At 40.4% G+C, this 13,212-nt stretch overlaps 1 protein-coding gene across 6 annotated transcripts in view; it reads left to right on the top strand.

The window, feature by feature from the left end:
* CTNNA2 (catenin alpha 2) overlaps positions 1 to 13,212 on the top strand; it is a 658,570-nt gene that overhangs the window by 63,937 nt on the left and 581,421 nt on the right. For all 6 annotated transcript variants that reach the window (XM_065405686.1, XM_065405687.1, XM_065405685.1 and 3 more), the window contains exon 2: positions 5,832 to 6,027. In XM_065405686.1, coding sequence (XP_065261758.1) covers positions 5,832 to 6,027 — 196 coding nt within the window. The remainder of the gene's footprint in view (positions 1 to 5,831; positions 6,028 to 13,212) is intronic.

Below are 13,212 nucleotides of genomic sequence, written 5' to 3'. Positions count from 1 at the left end.
AGACTGGAGTCTTCGGTTATGGCTCGGTTTATTGTAGCAGAAGCTCAGCTACCCCCTGCAGAAGCATAGCTGTACCACCTGTTCACCTCCCCCACTTCCCAAGGAGTGAGCACTGGGATCCTTTTGCGTTTCCCCTTTATTGTAATCATCAGCCCTCCCGCTCCCCAGGCAGGCAGTTCTACTCTCTGTCTCGGCCCAATAATTGCCCTCTAATTTCCCTGCTTAAATCCTTGGCCCCTGTTTATGTTTACATCTGCTATGACCTTTTGTTGCCACATAAGGAGCTGTTTTGAGCACTTGGGTGTCTTTAGTCAGTCAACACCTTCAGGCTTGTGGTTTTGGGGGTTTTCGTGTGCGTCTTTCGCCAGCAGTTTACCAGAAAGACTTAATGTCAGATAAAGCCAGGCCCCCACAATTAACACCACATTTTTCAAACTGGTCATACTTGGCAGAGTCTCCCTGGAGCCATTTTGTTCTTTATTATATAGTTTCAACCAGTTTGCCTGGTCCTGAAGTCAGGTTTACCAGCCTGTAATTGCTGGGATCACCTCTGGAGCCCTTTTAAAAATTGGCTTCACATTAGTTATCCTCCAGGCATTTGATATGGAAGCTAATTTAAATGATAGCTACAAACTACAGTTAGTAGTTTGGTAATTTCACATTTGAGTTCCTTCAGAACTCTTGGGTGAATACCATCTGGTCCTGGTGACTTGTTACTGTTTAGTTTATCAATTTGTTCCAAAACCTCCTCTAATGACACCTCAATCTGGGACAGTTCCTCAGATTTGAAGAATGGCTAAGGTTTGGGAATCTCCCTCACATCCTCAGCCGTGAAGACTGATAGAAAGAATTCATTTAGTTTCTCCGCAATGGCCTTATTGTACTCGAATGCTGCTTTAGCATTTTGATCATCCAGTGGCCCCACTGGTTGTTTAGCAGGCTTCCTGCTTCTGATGTACTTCAACATTTTTTTGCTATTACTTTTTGAGTCTTTGGCTAGTTGTTCTTCAAATTCTTTTTTTGGCCTTCCTAATTATATTTTTTACAATTCATTTGCCAGAGTTTATGCTCCTTTCTATTTTCCTCACTAGGATTTAACTTCCACTTTTAAAATAATGCCTTTTTGTCTCTCACTGCTTCTTTTACTTTGTTGTTTAGCCACAGTGGCACTTCTTTGGTTTTCTTATTATGTTTTTTAATTTGGGGAATACATTTAAGTTGAGCCTCTATTACAGGGGTCGGCAACGTTCGGCACGCGGCTCGCCATGGTAAGCACACTGGCGGGCCGGGCCAGTTTTATTTACCTTCTGACGCAGCAGGTTCAGCCGATTGCGGCCCCCACTCCCCGCGGTTTGCCGTCCCGGGCCAATGGTGGCGGCGAGAAGCAGCGCGGGCGAGCGATGTGCTGGCCGCGGCTTCTCGCCGCCCCCATTGGCCCGGGACGGCAAACCGCGGCCAGTGGGGGCCGCGATCGGCCGAACCTGCCACGTCAGCAGGTAAATAAAAGTGGCCCGGCCCGCCAGGGTGCTTACCCTGGCGAGCCACGTGCTGAACGTTGCCGACCCGTGCTCTATTATGATGTTTTTTAAAAAGTTTCCATGCAGCTTGCAGGGATTTCATTTTTGGCACTGTACCTTTTAATTTCTGTTTAATTAACTTCCTTATTTTTGAGTAGTCCCCTTTTCTGAAATTAAATGCTACAATGTTGGGCTGCTGTGGTGTTTTCCCCGCAGCAGGGATGTTAAATTTAATTACATTAAGGTCACTATTAGCAAGCAGTCCAGCTATATTCACCTCTTGGACCAGATCCTGTGCTCCATTTAAGACTAACTCAAGAATTGCCTCTCTTCTTGTGGGTTCCAGGACTAGCTGCTCCAAGAAGCAGTCATTTAAAGTGTCAAACTTTATCTCTGCATCCCGTCCTGAGATGACGTGTACCCAGTCAATATGGGGATAGTTGAAATCCCCCATTATTATTGAGTTTATTTTTATAGCCTCTCTAATCTCCCTGAGGATTTCACAGTCACTGTCACCAGGGCTTTGGAGTGGAGCGCGGAGCTGGAGCGCAGAGCAGCTCTGAAGCAGTGGAGCTGCAGGTTTTTGCCTGGAGCTGGAGCGGAGCCGGAGCACAACTCCAAAGCCCTGACTGTCACCACTGTGGCCAGGTGGTTGGTAATATATCCCTATTATTAGAGCATGTAATTACTATACAAAGAGATTCTATGGTACAGTTTGGGTCATTTAAGTTTTTTACTTCATTTAATTCTATGCTTTCTTTCACAAATAGTCACAAATAGCCACTCCTCCACCAGCATGACCTGTTCTGTCCTTCTGATGTATTTTGTACTTGGCTTGGAAACCTGAAGCTTGTGGACCCAGAAGTTGAGCCGTGGGTAAAGCTGGGGCTCCTGGGCTTTCAGGTTCCCGGATCCATGACCAGGAGTCTGGAAGCCCTGATACATCTGGCTACTGTGTAGCTGGGGATCCTGGAAGACCCCAGCAGCCTGGAGAGGTGGCAGGTTTCCCACAGAAACCTCCCTTTGATTCACCAAAAGTTCATCGAACCCATGATGTTTCTGCAAAACATTTTGAGTTCTACAAATCTGCATTTTCTGATTAAACTATTTTGTTGGAAAATGTATACCCAGCTCTGTGCTCAATATCTTCACATATTAGCATTGCAATGGTTGGGGAAAATTTGAAATAAAAGTACCCAACATGTGTATTATTTCAGTGAAATTCCTTGATATCAGTTCTGTAAGGATGGGTGAATATTTTGAAAATTAATAATTTCCTTTGAAATAATTAATGCAAATTTAATATTATGCTATTTTATCCATAATAAAGGACCATTTCCATTAAGATTTAACCAAGATCAGTATATTGAATTTTTGTGGAGGTGATTTTGGTTACTTAATTTTTGTTTAGTTGTTTCTTTATCATGGTAGGATGTGCAGAATGGTGCACTATACCAATCAACAAGATTAGGTTTGATATTTTTTTAATGGAATACTTAATGTTTTGGGGACAGGAAGAAGTTAAGTGTGTCCTCTGTCTCTGCCCATTCATAGTAGTTATGTAATTTTTCTACCAACAAAAAATTCTAGATGTTACTACAGTAATTTATTTTTGAACCATTGGACTCCTTTGTCTTTGGCTGCCCCTGCTGCAACATGTTAGTGATTCTTCTCTACGTAGAAACTTTCTGATGACATTCCTTTATTGTCCTGCTTTTCCTTAATTTATGTTTTCTCCCTTTGTATTTATTATCTGAAGTACCCTGGCAGCAACAGACCTAATTCTTCTCTGAGTGCTAGTCTATATGTGTTCCACTTCTGTGGTCATGTGCCCCATGCACTGGAGATCAGAATGCTTTAGCCAGCACTGTCAATTGGTCACACATGCTCTGTCACATCCGGCCCCCATCAAGAGTATAACTGAGCTCAAATCCCAGCCTCATTTTCTTTGCCCTCAGTTTAACCATGCCAATTTCTGCAATATCTTGTTATTGAAAGTATAAGGTCAATTAGTTTCACTGCCAACTGCATTTGAAACCTGTTCTTACTAGTCTTGTATGAGTAATTTATTGTGTTTCTTTGTTAATCTGGAATTAGGTTACAGAGATCTACCACCATGATATAAACAGTGAAACCAACTGTTAAAAGTATGGAAATTCAAAGTTGAAATTCTGCTTAAAATAAAAAGAAATAAACAAATAAACATGGGCTCTGAGTTCACCAAACCTGTGTGTGGGTGTCCAGACTGCTAAGTGAGTTGGAGAACCTGTGCTCTAACTTGTACCCCAACTGGCCTAGTAAGCCCAGGTCCAAAGCAGATACAGACTTGGGTACAAAGATTTTGTGTTAGAATGTTAGGGAGAGGTTAGGGTTTAACACCCAGATAATAATCCATGTTAACTCTGCAGTACATACCCTAATGGTCACCCAAACAACCTTGTGTATCCTGATTAGAGCTATTTAAATCCACCTGCGATTGTGACTCAGCAGTAATTCCATTGCTTTTTCATTCATGGTTTAAGTACCTGATAACAGAACACCTCAACAGAGGTGTCCAGCATGCTTATGCTAGTTCCTAAAGTATATTATCCTGTTATATATAACTTGAATGATTTGAATTTTGTGATGTAATGTGATTTCTTTGGGCAGGCGGAGTGGCAGAAAGGCACATTAGATACAGTGTGCAATGTTTTCTAAATCTCCAAAATTTCCAAAAAATCTTACTCAAGTTATTCAACATGTTTGCAACAAATTCTAATTGTCAGTGTGACATAATACTAAAAAAATGTGAAAGCATGAACAGTATTTATAAGTTTAAATGTCTTCAGTGCAAAAATGGGACCATTACTGCAGCATCAACTACTGTCCTACCTTAGTATGTGTACATTGAAGCAATAAAACTAATAATGCTTTTTAGCTTGCATAGTTTTTGCAGCAGGGGCTGCATCTTCCTTTGTGTCTGGAAAGTGGCCAAAATTTAGACACTACCACAATATAAGTAATACCATTTGTCATCCCAGAAAAGTGTTGCTTTTTTGACTGCTGCCAACTTTTGTGTCATCATATTTAATTGCTCGATTGTGGCATTACTTTAATACTGTTGCTTTCTGGACTTTGCTTCTTAACACTATCTCTTCAAATGTTTGAGTGTTACTAAAATTTGGCTCTCCCAACCTGGGCTGGATATGGATCAAGAAATAAGCAGTAAAAAATCTCTGTCCCTTATTATCAGTATCATTTTCTGGACATTTGGGACTACATTTTCAAACTTGGGAGCCTCATATTAGGCACCTAAATCCATATTTAAGAAATTAAAATAAGTGGCCAGGTTTTAAATGTAAATGTATACACCTAGGAGTAAAGAATGTAGGCCATATTTACAAGCTGGAGGACTCTATCCTAAGAAGCAGTGACTCTGAAAAAGATTTGTGGGTTATGATGGCTAATCCACTGAACATGAGCTCTCAGTGCAACACTGTGGCCAATAGGACTAATGTGATCCTTGGAGACATAAACAGGGGAATCTTGGGTAGGAGAAGAGAGGTTATTTTACCTCTGTATTTGGCACTGGTGCAACTGCTGTTAGAACATTATGTCCAGTTCTGGTGTCAACAGTTCAAGAACAATGTTGATAAATTGGTGACGGTTCAAAGAAGAGCCATGAGAATGATGAAAGGATTAGAAAACCTGCCTTTTTATAATAGACTCCAAGAGTTCAATCTATTTAGCTTAACAAAGAGAAGGTTAAATGGGGACTTGATCACAGTCTATAAGTACATGGGGAACAAATATTTGATAATGGGTGTTTCAGTCTAGCAGAGAAAGGTATCCAATGATCCAATGTCTGGAAGCTGAAGCTAGGCAAATTCAGACTGGAAATAAGGCATATATTTTTAACAGGGTAATTAAACATTAGAGCGATTTTCCAAAGGGTTGTGGTGGATTCTCCATCAATGGCAACTTTTAAATCAAGTTTGGATTTTTTTTCCCTAAAAAGATCTGCTTTAGGAATTATGTGGGGCAAGTCCTCTGGCCTGTGTTCTACAGGAGGTCAGGTTAGATTATCCCAATGGTCCCTTCTAGCCTTGGAATTTATGAATTTAGGTGCTGAGCACTTTTAGCTCCCATGAAAGCCAGTCAAATCTGTGCATGCTTGGCATGTCTGAAGGTTGGGCTATTTTTATTGAAAAAAAAAAGACACATACAGATCACATGACCTTCCATATGGGACAGTTAATTTAATACTAATTAGGGCAACTAATTAAAGTGCTGTGCAAACTTTTTAAAAAAAACCTTTTTTTTCCCTCCCCAAAGGTGACAACCCTTGTTAACACAAGCAACAAAGGGCCATCTGGTAAAAAGAAAGGGCGATCTAAGAAAGCACATGTGTTGGCTGCTTCGGTAGAGCAAGCTACTCAAAACTTTTTGGAAAAAGGAGAACAGATTGCTAAAGAGAGCCATGACCTCAAGGAGGAATTGGTTGTTGCTGTAGAGGATGTACGCAAACAAGGTATGTACAGTGAATCTGTCCTAACTCTGAACTTATTATAATTGCTACATGGGAGAACATAGGGGGGAAATCAAATCAGTATCTTAGATGTCTGTATACTGATGCAAGAAGTATTGGGTATTAGCAGGAAAAACTAGAAATGCTAGTTAATAAGCACAAGTATGACATAGTTGGCATTACAGAGACTTGGTGGGATAATACCCATGTCTGGAATATTGGTATAGAAGGGTATATACACAATAAAGATAATGGATTTCAAGAAGGCAGACTTCAGCTAACTCAGAGAGTAGGTAGGTAAGATCCGATGGGAAGCAAGTCTAAGGGGGAAAACAGTTCTAGAGAGTTGGCACTTTTTCAAAGAGATATTAATAAGGGCACAAGAGCAAACTATCCCACTGTGTATGAAAGATAGGAAGTATAGCAAGAGATCACACTGGTTTAACCAGGAGCTCTTCAATGATCTGAAACTCAAAAAAGAGTCCTACAAAAAGTAGAAACTAGGTCAAATTACAAAGGATGAATATAAACAAACACAAGTAAGTATCAACAAAATTGGAAAGACCAAGGCACAAAACAAGATTAAACTAGCTAGAGACATAAAAGGTAACAAGAAAATATTCTAGAAATACATTAGAAGCAAGAGAAAGACCAAGGACAGGGTTGGCCTGTTACTCAATGAAAAGGGGGGAAACAATAATAGAAAATATGGAAGTGGCAGAAGTGTTAAAAGACTTTTTTGTTTCAGTTTTCACCAAAAAGGTTAGTAGCAATTGGACGTATAACATAGTGAATGCCAGTAAAAAAGAAGGTAGGATCAGAGGCTAACATAGGGAAAGAACAAGTTAAAAATGACTTAGACAAGTTAGATGTCACCAGGACCTGATGAAATACATCCTAGAATACTCAAGGAGCTGATTGAGGAGATATCTGAGCCCTTAGCCCTGAACTACGAAGTCAGCGTATCTTAGGTCGACTTACCTGGCCATGAGGATGGCGGCGCCATTGACTCCGCTTCCGCCTCTCGTGAGCTGAAGTTCCGGAGTCGACGGGGAGCATGTTCAGGGATCGATTTATCCGCGTCTATACAAGACGCGATAAATCGATCCCCGATAGATCGATCACTACCCACCGATCCTGCCCTTAGTGATTACCTTCCAAAAGTCGTGGAAGATGAGTGAGAGTCCAGAGGACTGGAAGAGGGCAAAGATAGTTCCAATCTATAAAAAGGGAAATAAGGACAACCAGGGAATTACAGATCAGTCAGCTTAACTTCAGTACCCAGAAAGGTAATGAACCAAATAATTAAACAATCAATTTGCAAACACCTAAAAGATAATAAGGTGATAAGTAACAGTCAGCATGGATTTGTCAAGAACAAATAATTTCAAAGCAACCTAATAGCTTTCTTTGACAGGGTACCCGGCTTTGTGGATGGGGGAAGCAGAAAATGTGATATATCTTCACTTTAGCTTCTGATACTGTCTCACATGACCTTCTCATAAACACACTAGGAAAATACAAGCTAGATGGAGATAATAGAAGGTGGGTGCGTAACTTTTTGGAAAACCATTCCCACACAGTATTTATCAGTAGTTCACAGTCAAGCTGGAAGGGTATATCAAGTGGGTCCTGCAGGGATCAGTTCTGGGTCCAGTTCTGTTCAATATCTTCATCAATGATTTAGATAATGGCATAGAGAGTACACTTATAAAGTTTGCGGACAGTACCAAGCTGGGAGGGGTTGCAAGTGCTTTGGAGGATAGGATTAAAATTCAAAATGATCTGGATAAACTGGAGAAATGGTCTGAAGTAAATAGGATGAAATTCAATAAGCACAAATTCAAAGTACTCCACTTAGGAAAGAACAATCAGTTGCACACATACAAAATGGGAAATGGCTGTCATGGAAGGAGTACTGCGGAAAGGGATCTGGAGGTCATACTGGATCACAAGCTAAATATGAATCAACAGTCTAACGCTGTTGCAGGAAAAGTGAACATCATTCTGGGATAGATTAGCAGGAGTTGTAATCAAAACACAAGAAGTAATTCTTCCACTCTACTCCACGCTGATTAGGCCTCAACTGGAATATTGTGTCCAGTTCTGGGTGTCACATTTCAAGAAAGATGTGAACAAATTGGAGTAAGTCCAGAGAAAAGCAACAAAAATGATTACAAGTCTAGAAAATATGACCTATGAAGGAAGATTGAAAAAAATGGGTTTGTTTAGTCTGGAGAAGAGAACATTGAGGGAGGACAGGATTACAGTTTTCAAGTACATAAAAGGGAAGTGGTGGAATTTCTATCCTTAGAGGTTTTTAAGGCCCGACTTGACAAAGCCCTGGTTGGGATGATTTAGTTGGGGTTGGTCCTACTTTGAGCAGGGGGTTGGACTAGAATGACCTCCTGAAGTCTCTTCCAACCCTATTCTTCTATTATTCTATGATTCCATGAAAAGGTTGTTACAAGGAGGAGGGAGAAAAAAATGTTCTCCTTGGCCTCTGAGGATAGAACAAGAATCAATGGACTTAAATTGCAGCATGGGCGGTTTGGGTTGGACATTAGGGAAAACTTCCTAACTGTGAGGGTAATTAAGCACTGGAATAAATTGCCTAGGGAGGTTGTGGGATCTCCGTCACTGGAGATTTTTAAGAGCAGGTTAGACAAACGCCTGTCAGGGATGGTCTAGATAATACTTAGTTGTGCCCTGAGTGCAGGGGACTGGACTAGATGACCTCTCAAGGTCCCTTCCAGCCTTATAATTCTATGATTGCTGGATTTCTTCCAAGAAAAATATGCCTCTAGCTTCCTGGATGATGATCATGTGATTAAAACTACTTATATGGTGTACATTGCATTATATTTTCAATATTTGTACAAATAACTAATTGTTTATTCAGTAGTAGCCATGTGTTTAGCTGAACATTACAGCTGGGTCAATAACTGATTTTTTTTTTTAATTTATTGGTTGTTCAGGGGGGGGAAATTAGTTGAGATTAAACTGAAACCAATAAATGCTTAAAAAGTTGATGAACTGGTTGAACAAAATATTTTGTTTGGCATGAAACATTTTGTTTCTGGACATTTTAAAGGGCTAGATTCACAAAATGGGGAGGGGGAAGGCAGAGGTGGTGCCCACATCTCTTATAACATTTAGCCCAGCGATTAGGGCACTCACTGGGGATGTAGGGGACTTGAGGTGGAGCATCCTAACGAGTGGGATGTGAAGTATTCTGGGGCTAGTCTTTTTCAGTCTCTCCTGTTGAAGCTGTTCCTCTGTATAAAAAAACTTTAATAGGCAAAGAGTGAGAACGATCGTGATTCCATAGGCTGGTGGTTAGGGCACTTATCTGGTTACTGGGACTGCCACGTTCAAAACCCTCTACTTTAATTACTATTCTGGATGCATGTCCTAACCATTGAAATTTAAAAATATGAGGGAGGTGGCACCACCACTGATCCCATCCCCCCAGTGCATTTTGTGAAGGCCGCTAAAGTCCCCCAATGAATGTACTCTGAAAAATTTGGGTGTGGGGTGGGACAAAACTGTTTGGAGAATTTGGGTCAAATTCACGAATAGTTTGGCAAAGGCTGGAACTGATTTTTTCAGTGAATAAACTGAAAAATGTTCTCCCACTCTACTGAACATTCTATCTTAGGTCATTTACCGCATCATCTCATCACTTTGCCTGAGCTCCACTGACTCAGGAAATAGGAAACTCAGAGATTGTTCAGTGTCCTAAATGACCAGTGCTGATGCAAAACCATGAGGCTGACTTTGCTTCAAGTTATTCTTTATATAACCGTGTAGAGGATGAGCTTTTTTCTGTAATGAAAATTACAGGGAAAATAGTTTGCAACTCTGTTAAGCTCTTAATAGTGGCTTAAAGAAAAAGTATGTATAGCATATAGGTAATCAATATTTTGTGTGGTGAACAATTTAATAATTAACCACCAAATAATGCAATGATGTAGAATTTTTTGGTTTTTAAATGTGTAACACAAAGATTAGCATAATCTTAAATCACAAAAATACAAGCAATATTAAAATGTGATCTTCACTATGTAGTTGGTGGTTAAATAGATGTTAAGGAGACCTTGCATATTTTATAGAATGGTAACTTCAGGATATACCAACAATATGCAAGCTACTTATCTAATAAGCATCTTTCACAGTAGCATGTGGGAAAGAAATTTAAGAAATTTCATTTTATAACCATTACAGTAGTTTGCATTGTTATTATAGGACACCTGCTTTCAAATAAATAATAACTACAATAAGACTTTGGAAATTCAAAAGTAATCTTGTATCTCAGCTAAGAATTTTAAAGGTAAAATGCATAGCAGGTGTGACAGTTGTGGCAATTTAATGCAATATCCTTGAAAAACCTTATTGAATTAAGTTTAAATATTTTTGGAGTCCATTGTATTAAATGCAGCGACTATGTATTATTGTGGGCTGGGGTTGTATGTAACCTCTCTATGCTGAAGATACGATGTGAACCCTTGAAAGTGTCATGAACTTCAAAAAACTATGTTGAACAATGTGGCAGACAAGAATGGATTTTGGGGGGAAACAGTGCCAAGTGGTTTGCTTGGAGAATCTCTAGGGAAAGGTGAATGCAATTTTCCCAGCTATGGTTTTTTAGAAAAACAACCATTGGAAGCTACGCCCTAAGGAGAGGACCATTATCTGCTGATTACCCGTTCCAGACTCTCAACATCAAAGGCCCAAGCGGTATAAAGGAAAGAGTAACCTATTCATGGGGATGCTAGTTCTGAGCTAAGGCTGTTTATGAACTTTGTAGTCAACAGGAAAAAAACCCCCAAAACCTTTGGGTTGGGTTTGAAGGAATGACTCCTACCAGAGCCTGAGATTGGAGTTGGGGGATGATCTCTGGTAAACTTATTAGCATGAATGTTGGTTCTTTTATTGTTTTTAATGTTTTATCTGTGATATTTACACCTTAAGAATAACTGTGCTTACTTATAAAGAGTTGTGTGATAACTTGTGACTGCTGGCAATTTCAGCTGTTCAGTGCCTCCAGAGAGAATGCAAAGCACAGCCAGGGCTGGCTCCAGGGTTTTTGCCGCTCCAAGCGGAGAAAAAAAAAAACACACCCCGCGATTGGCGGCAATTCGGCGGCAGGTCCTTCCGTCCGAGAGGGACCCGCCGCCGAATTGCCGCCGAAGAGCCAGACGTGCCGCCCAATTCCAACGGCTGCCCCAAGCACCAGCTTGCTGAGCTGGTGCCTCGAGCCGGCCCTGAGCACAGATACTGGGTTATCTAGGCAGTCTGGCTTGTTGGGGATATTATAGTGTATGCAGGGAACTGTGCAGCCTGGAAAATCCCCGGTCAGAAGGGAGAGAGTCACTGGTCTCTATCCAAGAGAGGTGACAGCTAAGGAACCAGAAGCCTAGAGTGGATGTCCTTGAGGGATGATGGAGGGGAAAATACAGATACAGTGCCCCTTAATTGTGACAGTAAAGTATTTCAATCTCTGATACTTAGTTAGGGGGGAAAGCAAGAGGCTGGTAGTGAATTTCCATGACAAACTTTTCACATTTATTGACTTTGGTTAAAGCTGTCCTCTTTACTGGCAGCATAATAAAGCTCTTGTCAGTTTTCTCATCTGTAAATCCTATTATCTAAAGATACCATCTGCCAGGATCATCTTTCTTGGGTCTTAGCACAAGATTACCAGAACTTCAGCTATCATTTTTAAAGGCACCTAAAAGAGTTAGGTGCCCAATTCTCAGTGTTCCAATGAGACTTGTGTCTCGCTCATGTAGGACAATTTGGAAATACCATCATCAGTAGCTCTTAAATAATTTTAATCCTGAGAGCAGCGGTAGCAGTGTAGAGTGCAAATCAGGCCCTTTCTGGCTGATCTGTGCCTCTGCCTGGCACTCTGTTCCATCTTGATGGTGGCTAGGGAAAGATTTACCTGTTTGTTTTGGTCTCTCCTTAGTCCAGCACCTGTTTGTTCTTGGTGCACTGAACTATGATCCAGAATTTCCATGCTGACCTCACCACTCTTGTTCCATCTCAATATATGATCATGTGGCGATACCCCTTTGGTGCTTTGACATTCATTCAGTTTTGCTTTTCTTAGTCCATGTGTGCCTGACTTAGGGTGATCCATGTAGCCTATCTAATCTAAGCATAGATAGCATGTTCATTATCATATCTGAGCTCATTATTCAGTTTATCAGTGCCTTATATTAGTTTACCACTAATTTGATTTGTAAACTTGTGCTTCATAAAGTTAAAGGCACCTGAGAGGAATCCTTCCCCTCCCCCCACTCACTAGATTTATGGCACATGACCACATTTTCAAATTGCTCACATGCCTCTTTTTTAAAATGTGGTGTGTGTGTGTGTGTGTGTGTGTAAAGCCACAGAAATAGTGTAACAAAAGATAAAGGTCTTAAACAGTACTCTGTGAAACACTAAAGATATTCAGATTATGTTCAGACTCTATGTCTGTCATAAAAATGGGGTGGATTGTGGGTCTGCAAAACATGATAGTTTATTACTATATGAGCAAGAGAAGTCCATGTGCCATTTTTAATACAGTGGCACGTGGACCAGTCCAGCTGTGGTGAAGCATGAACTGACACGTTTAACTAGATGACATCATAAATTGCTGAAAGAAAAATCTCATGGTATGTTTTGCAAGAGTACTGTGTGTGGCTTTCCTGGCTAAATTTCATATTGGGGTAGTTCCTATCTAAAACTTCCCCTGCAGTTTCAACTGGATATGATATTCTTCATTTCCAGTCCTAAATTGCTGTATCCTGTTGTCTGCAGTTAAGCAGCTGGGAGCGGGATGCATTTCATTAGTGGGTGAAGCAATTGTAGTTTGTTGTTTGCTCAGTGCTTTGGGATCCTACTTGTTAAAAAGGACTATTCAAATGTAAGATCATTATTACTGGAAGAAAGTGGAAGAAGTAAGATTTTTTTTTCCCCCCAGCAGGAATGAGGCAAAACATCTTGATGATCAACACTTTCAGTTTAACAAGTCAAGAGTTCTTGAAAGCAGCTATTCTGGGAACAAGGAAACAGAGCTCTTTCATGTCTCTTGCAAATGTCACACTCACAGAATTATTACAAAAATAATTCTACGTATGTTTATATATCAGAAAGCATACAGGTATGAACTTCTTAACTAACCTAGCAAAT

Source organism: Emys orbicularis, chromosome 5 (assembly GCF_028017835.1).
Source record: "Emys orbicularis isolate rEmyOrb1 chromosome 5, rEmyOrb1.hap1, whole genome shotgun sequence".
In the NCBI taxonomy this organism is placed as follows: Eukaryota; Metazoa; Chordata; order Testudines; family Emydidae; genus Emys; species Emys orbicularis.
Note: the sequence above shows the minus strand (reverse complement) of the source record. Positions and strands in the feature narration are given on the sequence as shown.